The following is a 23,528-nucleotide window of genomic DNA, read 5'->3' as shown; positions in this document are numbered from 1 at the left end:
CAATAAGAAAAGGACCTTGTGAAGATTCTGGAGGAAACAGAAATAGAACAAAGTATCTATATCCACAGTAAAACGAGTCCTATAATCAACATAACCTGAAAGGCCGCTCAGCAAGGAAGAAGCCACTGCTCCAAAACCACCATAAAAAAGCCAGACTATGGTTTGCAACTGCACATGGGGACAAAGATTGTACATTTTGGAGAAATGTCCTCTGGTCTGATGAAACAAAAATAAAACTGTTTGGCCATAATGACCATTGTTATGTTTGGGGGAAAAGGGGGGAGGCTGGCAAGCCGAAGAACACAATCCCAACCGTGAAGCACGGAGGAGTCACCATCATGTTGTGGGGATGCTTTGCTGCAGGAGGGACTGGTGCACTTCACAAAATAGATGCAGGAAAATGATGTGGATATATTGAAGCAACATCTCAAGACATCAGTCGGGAAGTTAAAGCTTGGTCGCAAATGGGTCTTCCAAATGGACAATGACCCCAAGTATACTTCCAAAGTTGTGGCAAAATGGCTTAAGGACAACAAAGTCAAGGTATTGGAGTGGCCATCACAAAGCCCTGACCTCAATCCTATAGAAAATCTGAGGGCAGAACTGAAAAAGCATGTGCGAGCAAGGAGGCCTAAAAAACAGACTCAGTTGCACCAACTCTGTCAGGGGGAAAGGGCCAAAATTCCCCCAACTTATTGTGGGAAGCTTGTGGAAGGCTACCTGAAATGTTTGACCCAAGTTAAACAATTTAAAGGCAATGCTACCAAATACTAATTGAGTGTATGTAAACTTCCAACTTCAACTGTAACTATTTGTTCAGCACTTTCTAAATGTAGAGCCATAATTCAGAACATGGGCGTTCTTACAGTATTCTCCCTGTACACCAAGCCAGAACCGTAGGATAAATAAAGGGGGCACATAAGCAGACAATGAAAGCTCTTACAATATTTGATAATGACATTTCTCTTAAACAGGCTGTAGGCTGTGTGCATGGCTAAGTCAGAACAGTAGGCAGAATTATGAGGGGGAAAAGGGACCAAATTATTAGGGTGAGGCACATGGGCTACTAACAGCTTACCAAGCAACATACACTTAGTATTACTTTCTTAGCTACAGTATACATATTTCCCTGGCATATTACATAATTTATGCAGCAGCATACAATACATTTTTGGACTCACCTTGTTGTGCTGTGCTCACATGAACAGGAATGTGGCGCGGTGGTCCTTCTTGGGCAAATTTTGCCATCAAACTTTGTCTTCAAAGTCTGGCATTATGGTGCTTTCAAGACAACTGGGAACTCGAGGAAAAAACAAGGTCGAATCATTATGTTAGTGATCTTCACGTCGGAGCTCTAGAAAGAGGCCAGAGTTCCGACTTGGAATTCCGAGTTGGATGACCGTTCAAAATGTATTTTCCCAGTCAGAGCTCCCTTTTTCCCCCTGAGTTCCCAGTTGTCTTGAACTCACTGAAGTCTGACTGGATTGACAGCATGTCTAATGTTGAATGTTTATCCTTTTAATCTTGGAAAAGAGACCCTGAAACCCAGACTTGGACCACACATCCACTCCACTGAATAGCAGGATAGTGATTGCTTATGTAACAGTTTAGCTTCCGTCCCTCTCCTCACCCCTACCTGGGCTCGAACCAGGGACCCTCTGCACACATCGACTACAGCCACCATCGAAGCCTCGTTACCCATCGCTCCTCAAAAGCCGCGGCCCTTGCAGAGCAAGGGGAACAACTACTTTAAGGTCTCAGAGCGAGTGACTTCACCGATTGAAACGCTATTAGCGCGCACCACCGCTAACTAGCTAGCCATTTCACATCGGTTACACTTAGTAATGCTTGCAGTTAGCCACTGATTCCTTCCAAACCCCTCATATGTTTATGTCCAATGGCCAATGAGCACTGACGTGTTTTATCTATAATTTATCTTCATATGACAAGGATTGAAAAGGATTTGCAAGTAGATTGTCGACTTGATTCACGATGATGACTACTAGCTTGCTAAGATTTTGAAAGTATGTTGTCCAATCAAAGCTACTGTAGATATAACATGATTTGATGTCATTTTATCTGTGGCCAATGACCTTGAGCATTCTTGGTTGGGCACTTCTGATGTAACTCTATGGCAGCATCCAAGGGGCTTGAATTTGAGCTCTCCTCTAGATTTTGTAGTGACGTAATGTCCCCATGAGTAACAGAACACTGAGCCAATCACGGTGCAACTAGAGAACATTACCAACCACTACGCTCTGTATTTTCCGCTGGTTGCTCCTCCACCACAGAAAGCACTGAGCTAGGCTGAAACACCTGTCATCGACTCAGTGGGTTTTGTCCAACATGTCTCTGGACCTACTCACTGCCACAGTCATACTCTGGACCTAGTTTTGTCCCGTGGAATAAATGTTGTGGATCTTAATGTTTTTCCTCATAATCCTGGACTATCGGACCACCATTTTATTACGTTTGCAATTGCAACAAATAATCTGCTAAGACCCCAACCAAGGAGCATCAAAAGTCGTGCTATAAATTCTCAGACAACCCAAAGATTCCTTGATGCCCTTCCAGACTCCCTCTGCCTACCTAAGGACATCAGAGAACAAAAAATCAGTTAACCACCTAACTGAGGAACTCAATTTAACTTTGCGCAATACCCTAGATGCAGTTGCACCCCTAAAAACTAAAAACATTTGTCATAAGAAACTAGCTCCCTGGTATACAGAAAATACACGAGCTCTGAAGCAAGCTTCCAGAAAATTGGAACGGAAATGGCGCCACACCAAACTGGAAGTCTTCCGACTAGCTTGGAAAGACAGTACCGTGCAGTATCGAAGAGCCCTCACTGCTGCTCGATCATCCTATTTTTCCAACTTAATTGAGGAAAATAAGAACAATCCTAAATTTATTTTTGATACTGTCGCAAAGCTAACTAAAAAGCAGCATTCCCCAAGAGAGGATGGCTTTCACTTCAGCAGTAATAAATTCATGAACTTCTTTGAGGAAAAGATCATGATCATTAGAAAGCAAATTACGGACTCCTCTTTAAATCTGCGTATTCCTCCAAAGCTCCGTTGTCCTGAGTCTGCACAACTCTGCCAGGACCTAGGATCAAGGGAGACACTAAAGTGTTTTAGTACTATATCTCTTGACACAATGATGAAAATAATCATGGCCTCTAAACCTTCAAGCTGCATACTGGACCCTATTCCAACTAAACTACTGAAAGAGCTGCTTCCTGTGCTTCGCCCTCCTATGTTGAACATAATAAACGGCTCTCTATCCACCGGATGTGTATCAAACTCACTAAAAGTGGCAGTAATAAAGCCTCTCTTGAAAAAGCCAAACCTTGACCCAGAAAATATAAAAAACTATCGGCCTATATCAAATCTTCCATTCCTCTAAAATCTTTTAGAAAAAGCTGTTGCGCAGCAACTCACTGCCTTCCTGAAGACAAACAATGTATACGAAACGCTTCAGTCTGGTTTTAGACCCCATCATAGCACTGAGACTGCACTTGTGAAGGTGGTAAATTACCTTTTAATGATGTCAGACCGAGGCTCTGCATCTGTCCTCGTGCTCCTAGATCTTAGTGCTGCTTTGATACCATCGATCACCACATTCTTTTGGAGAGATTGGAAACCCAAATTGGTCTACACGGACAAGTTCTGGCCTGGTTTAGATCTTATCTGTCGGAAAGATATCAGTTTGTCTCTGTGAATGGTTTGTCCTCTGACAAATCAACTGTACATTTCGGTGTTCCTCAAGGTTCCGTTTTAGGACCACTATTGTTTTCACTATATATTTTACCTCTTGGGGATGTCATTCGAAAACATAATGTTAAATTTCACTGCTATGCGGATGACACACAGCTGTACATTTCATTGAAACATGGTGAAGCCCCAAAATTTCCCTCGCTAGAAGCCTGTGTTTCAGACATAAGGAAGTGGATGGCTGCAAACTTTCTACTTTTAAACTCGGACAAAACAGAGATGATTGTTCTAGGTCCCAAGAAACAAAGAGATCTTCTGTTAAATCTGACAATTAATCTTGATGGTTGTACAGTCGTCTCAAATAAAACTGTGAAGGACCTCGGCGTTACTCTGGACCCTGATCTCTCTTTTGAAGAACATATCAAGACTGTTTCAAGGGCAGCTTTTTTCCATCTACGTAACATTGCAAAAATCAGAAACTTTCTGTCCACAAATGATGCAGAAAAACTTATCCACGCTTTTGTTACTTCTAGGTTGGACTACTGCAATGCTCTACTTTCCGGCTACCCTGATAAAGCACTAAATAAACTTCAGTTAGTGCTAAATACGGCTGCTAGAATCCTGACTAGAACCAAAAAATTTGATCATATTACTCCAGTGCTAGCCTCCCTACACTGGCTTCCTGTTAAGGCAAGGGCTGATTTTCAAGGTTTTACTGCTAACCTACAAAGCATTACATGGGCTTGCTCCTACCTATCTTTCTGATTTGGTCCTGCCGTACATACCTACACGTACGCTACGGTCACAAGACGCAGGCCTCCTAATTGTCCCTAGAATTTCTAAGCAAACAGCTGGAGGCAGGGCTTTCTCCAATAGAGCTCAATTTTTATGGAATGGTCTGCCTACCCATGTGAGAGATGCAGACTCGGTCTAAAGCTTTAAGTCTTTACTGAAGACTCATCTCTTCAGTGGGTCCTATGATTGAGTGTAGTCTGGCCCAGGAGTGTGAAGGTGAATGGAAAGGCTCTGGAGCAACGAACCGCCCTTGCTGTCTCTGCCTGGCCGGTTCCCCTCTCCTCACTGGGATTCTCTGCCTCTAACCCTATTACAGGGGCTGAGTCACTGGCTTATTGGTGTTCTTCCATGCCGTCCCTGGGAGGGGTGCGTCACTTGAGTGGGTTGAGTCATTGACGTGGTCTTCCTGTCTGGGTTGGCGCCCTCCCTTGGGTTGTGCCGTGGCGGAGATCTTTGTGGGCTATACTCGGCCTTGTCTCAGGATGGTAAGTTGGTGGTTGAAGTTATCCTTCTAGTGGTGTGGGGGCTGTGCTTTGCAAAGTGGGTGGGGTTATATCCTTCCTGTTTGGCCCTGTCCGGGGGTATTGTCGGATGGGGCCACAGTGTCTCCTGACCCCTCCTGTCTCAGCCTCCAGTATTTATGCTGCAGTAGTTTGTGTGTCGGGGGGCTAGGGTCAGTCTGTTATATCTGGAGTATTTCTCCAGTCTTATCCTGTGTCCCGTGTGAATTTAAGTATGCTCTCTCTAATTCTCTCTATTTTTCTTTCTCTCTCTCGGAGGACCTGAGCCCTAGGACCATGCCTCAGGACTACCTGACATGATGACTCCTTGCTGTCCCCAGTCCACCTGGCCGTGCTGCTGCTCCAGTTTCAACTGCTCTGCCTGCGGCTATGGAACCCTGACCTGTTCACCGGACGTGCTACCTGTCCCAGACCTGCTGCTTTCAACTCTCTAGAGACAGCAGGAGCGGTAGAGATACTCTCAATGATCGGCTATGAAAAGCCAACTGACATTTACTCTTGAGGTGCTGACTTGTTGCACTCTCGACAACTGTGATTATTATAAAAATATTGAAATTTACATGGTTTTTAGAGTGAAGTACATCGGAAAAAAGCAAAAGAAAACTGCAAGACTGAATAGGAGAAAAAACAAGCAACAAACAAAGAAGATAGGCTTTTGAAAAATAACTATTTTTCATAAAATTGTAGTTATCTTAGCTAGCTGAATTGTTTACCAGTTGCTAAGCAGTTGCTAGGGACTCTTTTGGAAGAAGCTAGCTAGCTAACGAAGAACAACAAAGAATATCTAGTTAACAGAAGAAAAGAAAGAGAAAATCAGGACAGAAGAAAAAGGATATCAAAGTGAAACAGTTCTCTAAAGACACAAGAGACAATAATACAAGAAACAACACTTCTGTAGCTTGTCAACTATGTGTCTGTCTATCCCTGTTCTCTCCCCTCTGCACAGGCCATACAAACGCTTCACACCGCGTGGCCGCTGCCACTCTAACCTGGTGTTCCCAGCGCGCACGACCCACGTGGAGTTCCAGGTCTCCGGCAGCCTCTGGAACTGCCGGTCTGCAGCCAACAAGGCTGAGTTCATCTCAGCCTATGCTACCCTCCAGTCCCTAGACTTCCTGGCGCTGACGGAAACATGGATTACCACAGATAACACTGCTACTCCTACTGCTCTCTCTTCGTCTGCCCACGTGTTCTCGCATACCCCTAGAGCATCGAGCCAGCAGGGTGGTGGCACTGGAATCCTCATCTCTCCCAAGTGGACATTCTCTCTTTCTCCCCTGACCCATCTGTCTATCTCCTCATTTGAATTCCATGCTGTCACAGTTACCAGCCCTTTCAAGCTTAACATCCTTATCATTTATCGCCCTCCAGGTTCCCTTGGAGAGTTCATCAATGAGCTTGACGCCTTGATAAGTTCCTTTCCTGAGGATGGCTCACCTCTCACAGTTCTGGGTGACTTTAACCTCCCCACGTCTACCTTTGACTCATTCCTCTCTGCCTCCTTCTTTCCACTCCTCTCCTCTTTTGACCTCACCCTCTCACCTTCCCCCCCTACTCACAAGGCAGGCAATACGCTTGACCTCATCTTTACTAGATGCTGTTCTTCCACTAATCTCATTGCAACTCCCCTCCAAATCTCCGACCACTACCTTGTATCCTTTTCCCTCTTGCTCTCATCCAACACTTCTCACTCTGCCCCTACTCGGATGGTATTGCGCCGTCCCAACCTTCGCTCTCTCTCTCCCGCTACTCTCTCCTCTTCCATCCTATCATCTCTTCCCTCTGCTCAAACCTTCTCCAACCTATCTCCTGATTCTGCCTCCTCAACCCTCCTCTCCTCCCTTTCTTCATCCTTTGATTTTCTCTGTCCCCTATCCTCCAGGCCGGCTCGGTCCTCCCCTCCTGCTCCGTGGCTCGACGACTCACTACGAGCTCACAGAACAGGGCTCCGGGCAGCCGAGCGGAAATGGAGGAAAACTCGCCTTCCTGCGGACCTGGCATCCTTTCACTCCCTCCTCTCTACATTCTCCTCTTCTGTCTCTGCTGCTAAAGCCACTTTCTACCACTCTAAATTCCAAGCATCTGCCTCTAACCCTAGGAAGCTCTTTGCTACCTTCTCCTCCCTCCTGAATCCTCCTCCCCCCCCCCCCCTCCTCCCTCTCTGCGGATGACTTCGTCAACCATTTTGAAAAGAAGGTTGACGATATCCGATCCTCGTTTGCTAAGTCAAACGACATCGCTGGTCCTGCTCACACTGCCCTACCCTGTGCTTTGACCTCTTTCTCCCCTCTCTCTCCAGATGAAATCACGCGTCTTGTGACGGCCGGCCGCCCAAAAACCTGCCCACTTGACCCTATCCCCTCCTCTCTTCTCCAGACCATTTCCGGAGACCTTCTCCCCTTCCTCACCTCGCTCATCAACTCATCCTTGACCGCTGGCTACGTCCCTTCCGTCTTCAAGAGAGCGAGAGTTGCACCCCTTCTGAAAAAACCTACACTCGATCCCTCCGATGTCAACAACTACAGACCAGTATCCCTTCTTTCTTTTCTCTCCAAAACTCTTGAACGTGCCGTCCTTGGCCAGCTCTCTTGCTATCTCTCTCAGAATGACCTTCTTGATCCTAATCAGTCAGGTTTCAAGACTGGGCATTCAACTGAGACTGCTCTTCTCTGTGTCACGGAGGCTCTCCGCACTGCTAAAGCTAACTCTCTCTCCTCTGCTCTCATCCTTCTTTCTAGACCTATCTGCTGCCTTTGATACTGTGAACCATCAGATCCTCCTCTCCACCCTCTCCGAGTTGGGCATCTCCGGCGCGGCCCACGCTTGGATTGCGTCCTACCTGACAGGTCGCTTCTACCAGGTGGCGTGGCGAGAATCTGTCTCCGCACCATTCGCTCTCACCACTGGTGTCCCCCAGGGCTCTGTTCTAGACCCTCTCCTATTCTCGCTATACACCAAGTCACTTGGCTCTGTCATATCCTCACATGGTCTCTCCTATCATTGCTATGCAGACGACACACAATTAATCTTCTCCTTTCCCCCTTCTGATAACCAGGCGGCGAATCGCATCTCTGCATGTCTGTCAGACATATCAGTGTGGATGACGGATCACCACCTCAAGCTGAACCTCGGCAAGACGGAGCTGCTCTTCCTCCCGGGGAAGGACTGCCCGTTCCATGATCTCGCCATCACGGTTGACAACTCCCTTGTGTCCTCCTCCCAGAGTGCTAAGAACCTTGGCGTGATCCTGGACAACACCCTGTCGTTCTCCACTAACATCAAGGCGGTGACCCGATCCTGTAGGTTCATGCTCTACAACATTCGCAGAGTACGACCCTGCCTCACACAGGAAGCGGCGCAGGTCCTAATCCAGGCACTTGTCATCTCCCGTCTGGATTACTGCAACTCGCTGTTGGCTGGGCTCCCCTGCCTGTGCCATTAAACCCCTACAACTCATCCAGAACGCCGCAGCCCGTCTGGTGTTCAACCTTCCCAAGTTCTCTCACGTCACCCCGCTCCTCCGCTCTCTCCACTGGCTTCCAGTTGAAGCTCGCATCCGCTACAAGACCATGGTGATTGCCTACGGAGCTGTGAAGGGAACAGCACCTCCATACCTTCAGGCTCTGATCAGGCCCTACACCCAAACAAGGGCACTGCGTTCATCCACCTCTGGCCTGCTGGCCCCCCTACCTCTGAGGAAGCACAGTTCCCGCTCAGCCCAGTCAAAACTGTTCGCTGCTCTGGCACCCCAATGGTGGAACAAGCTCCCTCACGACGCCAGGACAGCGGAGTCAATCACCACCTTCCGGAGACACGTGAAACCCCACCTCTTTAAGGAATACCTAGGATAGGATAAAGTCATCCTTCTAACCCCCCCCCTTAAAAGATTTAGATGCACTATTGTAAAGTGGTTGTTCCACTGGATATCATAAGGTGAATGCACCAATTTGTAAGTCGCTCTGGATAAGAGCGTCTGCTAAATGACTTAAATGTAAATGTAAAATGTAATTATTTGACCATGCTGGTCATTTATGAACATTTGAACATCTTGGCCATGTTCTGTTATAATCTCCACCCGGCACAGCCAGAAGAGGACTGGTCACCCCTCATAGCCTGGTTCCTTTCTAGGTTTCTTCCTAGGTTTTGGCCTTCCTAGGGAGTTTTTCCTAGCTACCGTGCTTCTACACCTGCATTGCTTGCTGTTTGGGGTTTTAGGCTGGGTTTCTGTACAGCACTTTGAGATATCAGCTGATGTAAGAAGGGCTATATAAATACATTTTATTTTGATTTATTTTGGAGCTGCCTTACTCAGGAAAGCAAAAAAGAGGCCATGTTTGTATGCGGCTTTATTAAAAAAAAATGTTTTACATTGTTTGCAAACTGATATGTGACATGTAATAATGCTAAAATAACATGCAAAACAGGCAACAAAAACAAGTTTTTTATTTTAGCTAAACAGGTGGGGCTCAAAACAGGTGGGGCTCCACCTGCCATGAATGACAGGTCGGCACTGATCATGCCCATGGACAATATCTAAAAGGCACATGACAAAAGTGTTTACTACTCATTGTTGAGGAATTTGGCCTTACTACTCTCACACTGGATTGGAGCCCAGACTCACAATTTATAGAACCAGATAAATAAAACCATGTTTTTCACCTACCTTAAATGTATCTGCAGATTTGGAAGGCACAGTACAACCCATTAGTGTCTGACTTGCAGCTTGTCTCTCAATTTTGATAATGAGAGCCATTGCTCTGCTTTAATTGGGTTAGAGTTATAGAGGTGGATGACAGATCTGGAGAGAGGGTCTGAGTGCGGTGAAGGCTACAGTGCTGAAATGACATCATGCATCACAAGCTGGAAAAAGTATTCAGAAAGTGTTGAAATACGGGAAATAGAGATGATTTTCCAGAATGTCCGTTAAGCTTTTGAATCCTAACATCATTGCAATACTGTACCATTTGACTGTCAAGCTAAAATAAATTCAGGAGTATTCTCACCATCACTGTATCTGAGTGTATGCACTTCTAGCCCTTGTCATTAGGGTACATGGTCTAGCACTACATATTAGTAAATTCCTCACCAGTAATGTACATACAGTGCATTCAGAAAGTATTCAGACCCCTTGACTTTTTCTACATTTTGTTACGTTTCAGCCTTATTCTAAAATGGATTATATATATTTTTTGCTCAATCTACAAACAATACCCCATAATGACAAAGCAAAAACAGGTTTTTAGAAATTTTGCTAAATTATACAAAAATAAAAACACGAAATGTCACATTTACATAAGTATTCAGACCCTTTAATCAGTACTTTGTTGAAGCACCGTTGGCAGCGATTACAGCATCGAGTCTTCTTGGGTAGGATGCTTGTTACACCTGTATTTGGGGAGTTTTCCCCATTCTTCTCTGCAGATCCTCTCAAGCTCTGTCAGGTTGGATGGGGTGTGTCGCTGCACAGCTATTTTCAGGTCTCTCCAGAGATGTTCGATTGGATTCATCCGGGCTCTTGCTGGGCCACTCAAGGACATTCAGAGACTTGTCCCGAAGCCACTCCTGCGTTGTCTTGGCTGTGTGCTTAGGGTCATTGTCCTATTGTAAGGTGAACCTTAGCCTCAGTCTGAGGTCCTGAGCGCTCTGGAGCAGGTTTTCATCAAGGATCTCTGTACTTTGCTCCGTTCATCTTTGCCTCGATCCTGACTAGTCTCCCAGTCCCTGCCTCTGAAAAACATCCTCACAGCATGATGTTGCCACCACCATGCTACATCGTAGGGATGGGGACAGATTTCCTCCAGAAGTGACGCTTGGCATTCAGGCCAAAGTTCAATCTTGGTTACATCAGAACAGAGAATCTTGTTTATGATGGTCTGAGTCTTCAGGGTACATTTGGCAAACTCCAAGCGGCCTGTCATGTGCCTTTTACTGTTTTTGATTTTGAATACATTTGCAAAAATGTCTAAAAAAACTGTTATGCTTTGTCATTATGGGGTATTGTGTGTAGATTGCTGAGGAAAAAAACATTTGATCCATTTTAGAACAAGGTTGTAACGTAACAAAATGTGGAAAAAGTCAAGGGGTCTGAACACTTTCCAAAGGCACTGTACAGTACTTCCATAACTCAGGCGTTTTGTTTTACACCCCGATGCGTGCTCATGTTTAAGTGTCGTCATCCCGTTGGTGTTGTGATGCGTAGGTGACTGATTGCAAACATTCTGCAGAAGAGTGAAAGGTCAGAGCAGCAGTTAGGGGATGAGAGAGAGTTACTGCATCTGCTGGACTGGCTTTCTGCCCCATTGAACACAGTCCAATAACCAACGACATGTTAATCAACAGTGGCTCAGACTGGCCCATGGGAATGTGGGTGGATGTACAGTAGATTATGAAAATAAATTCCTCTTGACTTTTCTTCAGCTATTTTGTGATAGTGTAGTCTTTTTGGTATCGACACAGTGTGAAAATACAGCTTGGACCGATCACCACACTATGTCACAGTGCTTCTGCGTAGGAGGCAGTGTGATGGAGGTTGTTGTCTGTGTATTCTATCTGTACCTCATAATATCTGCGAGCACAGTTAGACGAGACCTGCGCTCCACTCTGCTGTGCAGAGGCTTTATTGACCCAACGGGTAGAGACGTGGTAAAAAAAGGCACAGTAGAACTGTTGGGGTCTGGCAAAGGGATCAGGATCTGGCAAACAAACAGTGGCAGCATTAGCAGTGGCAGCATTAGCAGTGGCAGCATTAGCAGTGGCAGCATTAGCAGTGGCAGCATTGCCCGTAGAAAGGTTTACCTAAAAAACACTGCACAGAGTAAACTGGTAAAAGACACACTCCCTCCCCAAGGCAGGCATTAGGGACCTGGCTGAGGTTTCTGACAGACGACATCCTCGTTCCGTCACAGTTTGTACTTTCGATAATCCTCGTCTCTCTCTCTTGCTTTGTAACAGCATACTGAGGACAAACTGTAGGATGGCAGGAAGGGGAAGGGGAGAGGGGGATCAGATATGGCTGCTCCTGCCTCTCCAATGGGGTGCATTCCTAACACCCCCCCCAACTCAAACCAGGGTGGTCAGCTTGTCTATGAGGTCGTCGATGGTGTAGACCATGAGCCTGATGTCATCCTTCTCGGCCATGCGGTGCTGGCCGTGGCGGCGTAGGATGACGTCCACGTCGGGGCTGAGGACGCGCTGGGCCACTTGCATGGAGATGTGCCAGGGCACGTCGTCGTCCTTCAGGCCGTGGATGAGCCTCACGGGGCAGGTGATGGGGATGGGGCTCTGGAGGACACAGTGGTTCTCCGCCTCGTTCAGGAAGCCAATAGTGAACGTGTAGGCGCCCTCCTCGCTGTGCTTGGTGGGCACAGTCAGCACGCCCTTCTCTTCAATCTCCTTACGCACCTGTGGTGAAATGGGATCAATTCCATTTTAAATAAAACAATGAATTGACATTCACATAGAGCATTTTATTTCAATTCACCACTCCCTGAATAGAAATGGAATTAGCACAAAGACCCTGGTCATAACCACACATTATTTTATGATGTCCTCGCTCACCTCTAAAGACATTGACTTGAAGGCTGTGACGATGTGGTCTGCTGCCGTGGATATGCCCACCAGAGCTGCAGTCTTCTCCGGCCTGGCGATAGCTGCCAACAGCATGAGCCAGCCGCCCATACTAGACCCTACCATGATCTGAACAGAGACCATGGGGAAAGACATGATTACGTTAAAGATGCCTTGATCTAGGATAGGGAGCAATGGTACATAGAAATACCAACAGTTTGATATGGATTGCTTCGCTTGTCTCCTCCCCTTGTCTCCTTATCTTCTTCTTCCATTTGAACCGACTCTTCTGCAGAGAAGCACCATGGTCATCTAGCTATCGCTACAATGGACAGAAGTAGTTTCTAAAAACAGATGTGATTCTAACCAGGGGAAATTATTTTCCAATCGTTCCATTCCGAGCACAACCCCTCTGTATTTCTCTCAGTTGGAGTGTTCCAACCAGCATAATAAAGAACTGGTTTGATCCAGAAAAAAGTAACGGTTCATATAGTTCCTTCTCATACATTTCCCTGTGAACTCAACATACTGGAGCTTTTACATTTATGTCATTCATTTACTCCGCCAATTAGTGTGGATGGAGAAGCTTGCTATGGAACGGTAAGCTAGTTGTTTACATGACATGTATTGTAATGTGTTTAGGCTATTACTAGTATTATAACGTCACTAAATTACAGAATTACATACCAGATATGAAGAATATTTTGGGAACAATTTAAAAAAATTATTAACCAGTTCTCAAGATTTGAAAATAACGGTACTGTTCCGGAACACTAAAAGATCACTTTCGTTCCCGATTCAGTTTTTCTGTTCCTGGAAAAATATTATTATTTTTTCACTTTTTGGTTCTGTTCCCTGAATCAGTTCCAAATCATCATCATCATCATCACAAGGACATTGGGAGTAATATGACTCTGGCCCTGCTAATGGTCTCATTCACTAGCTGTGTGTCTGATGAATGTCAAGCAGAGCCCTGAAGCCTGGCATGGCAGGCTATGCTACTCAGGTAATGATTGAACGTGTGTGAGGTGAACTTTACAATGGTGGTGTGAGATGCTGTTTAATTTGTGTGACAGTGCCCACTTGTGGAAACATGTGACACTAACACCACCAATGTTTGAATTCAACAACACTAATACAGAACCACAGTTTTGTTTTTATACAGATTCTAACTGAAATCTTACACAACAAATAGAGTAAATATTATGGAGGGCAAAATTATCACAGCATATTTTCAAATATCAATGTCATGTAAGAGACGGTCTATAACTGGGTTATAAAGTCAAACCAGTCTTTGAGCGCTTAACTCTTACATCTAGACGTTCCGCTAGCGGAACACCTGCTCCAATATCCAATGATGGGCGTGGCGCGAATTACAAATTCCTCTAAAATCCGAAAACTTCCATTTTTCAAACATATGACTATTTTACAGCATTTTAAAGACAAGACTCTCGTTAATCTAACCACACTGTCCGATTTCAAAAAGGCTTTACAGCGAAAGCAAAACATTAGATTATGTCAGCAGAGTACCCAGACAGAAATAATCAGACACCCATTTTTCAAGCTAGCATATAATGTCACAAAAAACAAAACCACAGCTAAATGCAGCACTAACCTTTGATGATCTTCATCAGGTGACAACCCTAGGACATTATGTTATACAATACATGCATGTTTTGTTCAATCAAGTTCATATTTATATCAAAAACCAGCTTTTTTACATTAGCATGTGACGTTCAGAACTAGCATACCCCCCGAATTTACTAAATTACTCACGATAAACGTTCACAAAAAATATAACAATTATTTTAAGAATTATAGATACAGAACTCCTCTATGCACTCGATATGTCCGATTTTAAAATAGCTTTTCGGTGAAAGCACATTTTGCAATATTCTCAGTAGATAGCCCAACCATCACGGCTAGCCATTTAGACACCGACCAAGTTTAGCCCTGATCAAACTCCGATTTACTATTACAAAAGTTTCATTACCTTTGTTGTCTTCGTCAGAATGCACTCCCAGGACTGGTACTTCAATAACAAATGTTGGTTTGGTCCAAAATAATCCATCGTTATATCCAAATTGCGGCGTTTTGTTCGTGCGTCCCAGACACTATCCGAAATGGTAAATCAGGGTCGCGAGCATGGCGCAATTCGTGACAAAAGATTTCTAAATATTCCATTACCATACTTCGAAGCATGTCAACCGCTGTTTAAAATCCATTTTTATGCCATTTTTCTCGTAAAAAAGCGATAATATTCAGACCGGGAATCTCCGTTTAGCTAAACAGACAAAGGAAAAGTAAGCTTTCGGTCGACGCGGGCACGAGCCTGAGTCTCACAGTACTGTAACCAGCCACTACCCAAACGCGCTACTTTGTTTCAACCAGAGCCTGCAAAGCCACGATTCAGCATTTTGCCGCCTTCTGAGAGCCCATGTGAGCCGTTGAAAGTGTCACGTAAGAGCAGAGATCCCCTGTAATTGATAGAGATAATCAACAAGGCCAAGAAATGGCAGACAGGGTACTTCCTGTACAGAATCTTCTCAGGTTTTGGCCTGCCAAATGAGTTCTGTTATACTCACAGACACCATTCAAACAGTTTTAGAAACTTTGGAGTGTTTTCTATCCAAAACTAATAATTATATGCATATTCTAGTTTCTGGGCAGGAGTACTAATCAGATTAAATCGGGTACGTTTTTTATCCGTCCGTGAAAATACTGCCCCCTAGCCATAACAGGTTAAACGCAGATCTGAAAATACAAAACACTTTAATAATGAACAAAATCAAATACCAATTTGAATCCCACCAAATACACAGATAAATATGAGAGTTATCTAAAGGCTAGTTTAGATATGATTCTAGATCCAGTGGAGAGTTCTTTCACCTGTGGACCCTCTGTTAGTTCATCCAACACGAAGAGGACGTCTTTCTTCCAGGTGCCGATGGTCCCTTCAGTGAACACCCCCTCCGATAACCCATGGCCTGTGTAGTCAAACCTGGGGAAACACAAACACAACATGAGCCTGGAGGACCAGTCAGACATACAATAAAACATGGGAAATAATCTGGCTACTAAGCTAGCGTAAAAACTCAGAGAGCAGTGTATTTGGGTAACATGAGTTAGAGGGTGGTCTATTTGCGTAACATACAGGCTATCAATCAATCAAATGTATTTATAAAACCTTTTTACATCAGCAAATGTCACAAAGTGCTATACAGAAACCCAGCCTAAAACCCCAAACAGCAAGCAATGCAGAGATAGAAGCATGGAAAAACTCCCTAGAAAGGCAGGAACCTAGGAAGAAACCTAGAAAGGAACAAAGCTCTGAGGGGTGGCCAGTCCTCTTCTGGCTGTGCCAGATGGAGATTATAAGAGGACATGGCCATTGAAGCCAGATCGTTCTTCAAGATGTTCAAACATTCATAGATGACCAGCAGGGTAAAATAATAATCAGTGTTTGTAGAGGGTGCAACAGGTCAGCACCTCAGGAGTAAATGGGTTCGAAAGCTAGGGGGTCTATTCAGACAATGAACATCAGGATAGAGTTTTGGCTAAGGTACGCCTACCTCAGATATTCAGATTCAGGGGGTATATTTGGGTAATGTGCCACGGTCTAAAGGACGGTATAAACATGGTATTTCTATAACATGGTTTATTAGGCCATACAATTTTTATTAAAATGTTTACTCAATTTCCTTTTCTGAAAAGTGAGGTGAGCAAGAGCGAATAAAATACTATAGCAACCTTTGTTCAACACCTATAACCTAATCAAAAGATTTTAGCAACTTGGGAAGGCTACAAGAGGCAAAGTTCAGCCATAATTTGAAAGTTAGTTGTGTACCAGTATGTCTTTACTGGAAGCTTGAGGAAATTACTTATGCCATAATCATGCAATTTTATTTATTTGTATTTATATTTGTGAAAAACATTTAATTACATTTTCGTCATTTAGCAGACGCTCTTATCTAGAGTGATTAGGGTTAAGTGCCTTGCCCTGGGGCCCACACAGATTTTTCACCTAATCAGCTCGGGGATACGAACCAGCGGCCTTTCAGTTCCTGGCCCAACGCTCTTAACCACTAGGTTACGCAATACACAGCGGCAGGTAGAGTACAGTACCTAAGGTATGAGTGTCCTAGCGACCTGCAGAACTCCTCCAGGGCCTCAGCTTTCTGGCCGTTCATGTTGGATCCATACCCAGGCAGGAAGACCACGCCTGGACTCTTCCCCTTTACCCTGCGGTAGGCCAGCTTGGGGAGCTCTGGCCTCGTTGCATACTGTACAGAGGACTTCTGTCTCACACCTGTAGGACAAACACACACAATATGTGCCAATTGACTATGATAGAATTAGAATAAGTGATTTAATGCAATAGTTGAGAATGGAGTGCGTCTTTAAGAACGGCGTGTAAAATGTAGGTTGTATTTGGGTGATTTGTGAAATCCCCTTGAAAGATCAAATCAGGGTGAAGTCAAGGCAAGGAATGATCAGCTGAGGCATTCTTATGTAACATTTAGAAAACTGAATTGGGCCAGTGCTGTGGGACAAGACCTCGTTGACGTCACCAGAGTGAAAGCTACCGAACAGACCCTGATACAGCAGACTATGACGTGATGCAATTCAGGTGAAAATGTGTTACTTATCACAATGTAAAAACAATTCAAAACAGAATAACATTACAAGCCTAGAAAATTGTAATGCAAAAGGTTATACTTAATTTAATTAACAGCATTTGCATTGATGTCTAAAAAGTAGGCTACCATAGCTGCTTTTAGCAACGCTAGAACTGGCATAACACAGCTTCTCTGGACCCCTGCAAGGTCGTAGTTCACCCCCCTGAAAAAATAAACAATCGAATGAGTCTGCCAGACAGCCATTCACAAAGTATAGATTACAGATCGCTGTCCATTGTGTTGAAACTGTGATATGTCTGTGCGGCTGCCTATGGAATTGATGATAGGCTTTCTGTGGTGCCAGGGCATGTAGCTTATAGATTTGCCTTAGCTAATGGATAAATGTTAGAAATATTTGGTTGTCATTTTCCCATGATAAGCAGGGCGTCCATTTAGGCTGCTGGCTGACGGATTGTAAAATAAATGTTCGATACAACAGCATACTAATCTGCAACCAATTGATTTTGTTTAGAATATACAGCTGTCCTGTATAGCCTACCTGAACCTGCATGACATGAGCCATCCTCGCGGTCTCTCCCAGCATGGATAGAAATTTGTTGTGCGTAAAACCAGTCTATTAATGCCAATCTCTTTTTTGTTCTATGTAGAGGGCTATAGTAACAACAATATGCGACAGTGTCGCCTTGCATTTTTGTGTTCAAATGTTCTCACCACGACCTGTAGGTCCAGGTTGCAGGCCTGACTATTTTCATTACTGAGTACTGACAACCCAGACAGTCATTGCTGAGACATTGTGCATTATATGTCCATTGCGCTGCACACAATTTAAACTTAGTCTTGAATGATGCATGCCAAGATATACCAGAGATAAGGGACTGTTGATATTACAACAACACAATTGAAACGGCAGTTCACCAGTATGAACAAAATCGCACTCTGCCTTTTTTTGTTTGAGCCCTCAAGAACAGCTGTCATTTAAAGATGATAATCTGTTTGCGTCTGCCAATTTATTGACTGTCCAGTATCCACATGACCTGTCCTCAGAGCTTCCTATACAGTTCATCTCTGTCCGTAACGTGTTGAGGCTGGCAATTAAGGAGGATATGAGATGCTCAATTAATGACGTTGCAGATCTGCTGTATTTGAAGCACCACTCCCTTCTGCCCAGTTTCCCTGATGTACTATGGAACATACATTTAACAGACTTTCTAAACATGGGTCTGTAGACCCACTTTTCTCTCCGATTAGCGCATGTCAAAATAAAAGTCCTGCACGTGCACCATACCTGCCCCAAAAAAGCAAGAACTTGTGGAGGACTATTTATTTTGACATGATGTAAGCAGAGAGGGCCTGACCTCGCTGAGAAACTGCATGGGTCTACAACAGACCCACGTTTGGAAATTCTGTTAATTATACTTTCCATTAGATGCTTTTTTCTCTAATTCCCCCTGCATAAGGACCAAGCCTACAGACAATCAAAAGAGTAAGTTGAAATAAAATATTATTTCATTTCTGGCTTTCAGCAGACTATTTAAAAAGAATGTTGCAAGCCAATTCCCAGTAACTCAAGTGTGTAAATACCATAGAGATAGATAGAGGACTCATCTTTGTATCTGTGCCATTGTAGTGTCTCTGAAAGCACATGACATGACTCCAACAGGGTCACAATGAAGTTGGAAGTCCCACTCAGTTTGACGTCAATCAAAACGGTGAAAGCTCAATGGCTCTGCCCATGCTAATGCAGCCTTTTATCTACTTGAGGCCTCTATCATTCTCTATGGTAAATACTAGCGTTGCAAAATGAAGCTACTCCTGCATTTTACACTGGGAGACTGTGCAAACCATAGACATTAAAACCAGTAAATGATGATAGCGCTGATGTACGTCATCCACGTATTCCTATGGAAAACTCCCGATGGCGCATGAAGCTGTAAGTATTTGAATTTGAAGCACGCCATATCAGAGATTACTTTTTTTAGGAGATGTAAAACTCCCTTGGAATCATATTAACGGTCATTGTGTACATTGCCCATGTGTCATCAATGGGCCGTGTGGTCCATTCTGGGACAAGGACTCGACTCATAACTTGATTTTGATAAGGATCATGGCGAAAGTGGTCGTAACGAGCAAAGGATCATGGTCGATGTAGTTGTTTTCATCCTGCCTGAGAGCGTCAACCTTAAAGGTGCTACACATAGGATTTCTTAGAATTTTTGCATTGTAATTTCTGAAAATGTCCATAACATATCTGACGCTTATAGAGGAATGATAGTGTTTCACAGTATTACTTACCCGCCAGTGTTGTGATTGGCTGTGATATTAGCCTATTGATTTCTACTGCTAAAGTGGCATCTGTTGTCAAAATGGGGAAGCTGTTCTGACTTTGTGGCTGTGTTATTTAGTGGAAATAGCTTTGTCATTTCCTGGTTGCTAAAATTCTACACTGTTTGCTCAATTTCAGAATATGTGATAAAAACAAGCACTAAATAGTGGAGGGAATTGTATCATCTAAATTGCTGTGAAATAATATATTTTCAATAACAAATATGTATAAAATGACAGAATTGCACAACATATGTTTATAAAAAGGCCAAATTCTTCCCAGACCCAAGAACAACAAATGTTCCCCATGTGTGCAACTTCTGTAAGCTCCTATACTCTACTGCTCTATACCACTACGCAAATGTGATGATATGCATGCACTGCTTTATTATAAAGGTGATTTATTTTTCTCCATCTGTTCCGGTACCTCAAGCTTCCCAGGTCACCCCCCTCTCGCACTCACTTTTTGTTCCACCACCTCCCTATTTATGCAACTAATTCTAAAACAGAGAAATATCGACATTTCATAAATTACATGACCGTCCCCTAGAATAGACTTTAAAAAAAATACTAAACCCTCCCTTTGACTGAAATTGAAAAAGCATGACTGTCACGTCCTGACCAGTAATAGGGGTTATTTGTTATTGTAGTTTGGTCAGGACGTGGCAGGGGGTATTTGTTTTATGTGGTTCGGGGTGGTTGTGTGTTTAGTAGGGTGTTTGATTTATTATTCCGGGTTTTGGGCAATGTTCTATGGTTATGTATTTCTATGTTTAGTCTAGTATTTTGTATTTCTATGCTTAGTTAATTGGGGATTGGACTCTCAATTGGAGGCAGGTGTTTTCTAGTTGCCTCTGATTGAGGGTCCTATATATAGGTATGTGTTTGTTTTAGTGTTTTGTGGGAGATTGTGCTGTGTATAGCTAGCTCTATGCCTTACCGGCCTGTTATTAGTTGTTGTGTTTTTGTTGTGTACGTGTTTATTTTGGTTTACATTCTTTGTCCGTTGAAATAAAAGAAGAAGAGTGCACATTTTCCCGCTGCGTCTTGGTCCGCTAAACCCTACGACAACCGTGACAATGACACTCCCCCATTTTCCTCCAGGTACCCATTCTGTACATTTCGATCTATCCCTAACCAATGATGGGTAACATCAACCACTTTTGAACATATACAGTGCATTCAGACCCCTTGACTTTTGCCACATTTTGTAACGTTAGCCTTACTCTAAAATGGATTTGATTATTTTTCCCACTCAATCCACACACAATATCCCATAATGACAAAGCAAAAACAGGTTTAAATTTTTTTTGAAAATGTATTACAAATAAAACACTTAAATATTACATTTACATAAGTATTCAGAACCTTCAATGAGTACTTTAATGAAGCAACTTTGGCAGCGATTACAGCCTTGAGTATGATGCCACAAGCTTGGGACACCTGTATTTGGGGAGTTCCTCCCATTCTTCTCTGCAGATCCTCTCAAGCTCTGTCAGGTTGGATGGGGAGTGTCACTACACAGCTTTTTCAGGTCTCTCAAGCGATGTTCGATCGGGTTCAAGTCTGGGTTCTGGCTGGGCCACTCAAGGACATTCAGAGACTTGTCCTGAAGTCACTCCTGCGTTGTCTTGGCTGTGTGCTTAGGGTCGTTGTCCTGTTGGAAGGTGAACCTTCACCCCAGTCTGAGGTCCTGAGTGCTCTGTAGCAGGTTATCATCAAGGGTCTCTTTGTACTTTGCTCCGTTCATCTTTCCCTCGATCCTGACACATCTTCCAGTCTCTGCCACTGAAAAACATCTCCACAGCATCATGCAGCCATCACCATGCTTCACCGTAGGGATGGTGCCAGGTTTCCTCCATACGTGATGCTAGGCTTTCAGGCCAAAGAGTTCAATCTTGGTTTCATCAGACCAGAGAATCTTGTTTCTCATAGTCAGAGTCCTTTAGGTGCCTTTTGGAAAACTCCAAGCTGGCTGTCATGTTCCTTTTACTGAGGAGTAGATTCCATCTAGCCACCAAAAAGGCCTGATTGGTGGAGTTCTCCAGAGATGGTTGTCCTTCTGGTAGGTCCTCCCATGTCCACAGAGGAACTCTGCCAGAGTGACCATCGGGTTCTTGGTAACCTCCCTTGACCAAGGCCCTGCTCCCCTGATTGCTCAGTTTGGCCGGGCGGTCAGCTCTAGTTAGTCTTGGTGATTCCGAACTTCTTCCATTTAAGAATGATGGAGGCCACTGTTTTCTTGGGGACCTTCAATGCTGCAGACATTTTGTATTACCCTTCCTCTAATCTGTCCCTCGACACAATCCTGTCTCAGAGTTCTACGGACAATTCCTTCAAACTCATGGCTTGGTTTTTTCTCTGATGTGCACTGTCAACTGTGGGACCTTATATAGACAGGTGTGTGCCTTTCCAAATCATGTCCAATCAATTGAATTTACCACAGGTGGACTCCAATCAAGGCGTAGAAACATCTCAAAGATGATCAATGGAAACAGGATGCACCTGAGGTCAATTTTGAGTATCATAGCAAAGGGTCTGAATACTTACGTAAATAAGGTATTTCAGTTTTTATTTGTAATAAATTTGCAAAAATTCAACTTTAGAATAAAGCTGTACCGTAGCAAAATGTGGAAAAAGGGAAGGGGTCTGAATACTTTCCTAATACACTGTAACGCCTTTTACTTCCAAAAAGCAGAATAGGGTTGTTTTACCTTTATTTAACTAGGCAAGTCAGTTAAGAACAAATTCTTATTTTCAATGACGGCCTGATTCAGAAATGTAGATATGATGGTAATGAGGAAATAAAGGGCATCAGCATGTGTGGTTTGTTTATTCTGCAGCAGCATATGTTATTGGAGTAATTTACAAATGTTCTTAACATTACAAAATGGACTCATTAAGTGATCGTTATGTGAAACGCAATCACACCCACTTGAATATGATTATAGTTCCATTTCAACTTTAACCCCCAGAGGCGTATTACTTCCCTAAATGTACATGTCATTTTCACCTTGTCAGCTCAGGGATTCGAGCTTGCAACCTTTCGGTTACTAGACCAACGCTCTAAGGCTACCTGCCATTGTCTCCCACAATGCTTTGTTTCTGACTGCGGTTTGTTAGGAGGAACTCCAGTCGAAAGTTCATGACCTTTGATCACATGGTTGTTGTAAAGGTCATGCGGTCGACATGTAGTAGCAAGTCGGACTTTTTATATCCATAATGCAACACATTGTTAATGGCTGTGACCGTTGGTCAACGTGTTGACAAAAGTGATACGCTCGAACGCGCCCATTCCTTACCAGCATTGATTGTGCGGTATCTAAGAATATGCAAGTGCTGCGCAGTTTATATGTGCATGAGCAAACAAATACATTCAGATGACGGGGTCTGCCGCTGGGTTGTCACTAGTTACCACAGTCACGAAGTCAAAATTGGCTATATCATAATAATTTATGAAAACAAAAAGTTACTTAATATAAGGATAGGGTGAAGTTTAAAATCATTTTAGGAAGATAAATTGTAGAAATAGGCTGGGTTTATGACTTTGTGGTACCTAGTGCCGAGCCTGCCTCTGCCACATTCCCTCCTCTATTTTGTTTATTTTTTATAAAGTAAGTAAGTTTTCCCGTGAAACGGTACACATCGAACCGTAGTATCATACTCACCTCCCAAAGCCTTTGGCGAGAGAGTAGCGACTGCTCCATCCCTCAAAATGTGAGAAAGTCCTTTGCGACAGGACTTCAGGGCGATAGCTGCCATCTCTGACTTCACCACCCACTACGGAAATATCGCGAGAAGACCAACTTTGCCAGATCTTTGGTGGGGTTTGTCGGCGGTTGGCATCCAACGTTATGGTGCATTACCGCCACTTCAATGTTGACAGATGCATACAATAGAGGTCCCCAATACATTAGTGTGTCTGTGTACATGAAAAGTGGTCTACAAATGGAATGTACTTTTTTAAA

General features: G+C 43.8%; 1 protein-coding gene across 1 annotated transcript; it reads right to left on the bottom strand.

Moving 5' to 3' along the window:
• Window positions 1–11,621: 11,621 nt before the first annotated feature.
• On the bottom strand, window positions 11,622–23,373 carry LOC106597800 (palmitoyl-protein thioesterase ABHD10, mitochondrial). Its single transcript, XM_045711047.1, has 5 exons — window positions 23,229–23,373; window positions 16,724–16,907; window positions 15,488–15,599; window positions 12,590–12,727; window positions 11,622–12,433 (listed from the first exon to the last, which is right to left on the bottom strand). The coding sequence occupies exons 1-5, from the start codon at window positions 23,320–23,322 to the stop codon at window positions 12,092–12,094; spliced, it is 870 nt and encodes a 289-aa protein (XP_045567003.1). The 5' UTR covers window positions 23,323–23,373; the 3' UTR covers window positions 11,622–12,091.
• Window positions 23,374–23,528: the final 155 nt, after the last annotated feature.

Source organism: Salmo salar, chromosome ssa29 (genome assembly GCF_905237065.1).
Source record: "Salmo salar chromosome ssa29, Ssal_v3.1, whole genome shotgun sequence".
NCBI classification, from domain to species: domain Eukaryota; kingdom Metazoa; phylum Chordata; class Actinopteri; order Salmoniformes; family Salmonidae; genus Salmo; species Salmo salar.
The sequence above is the reverse complement of the archived record's forward strand: the minus strand, read 5'-3'. Positions and strand labels throughout refer to the sequence as shown.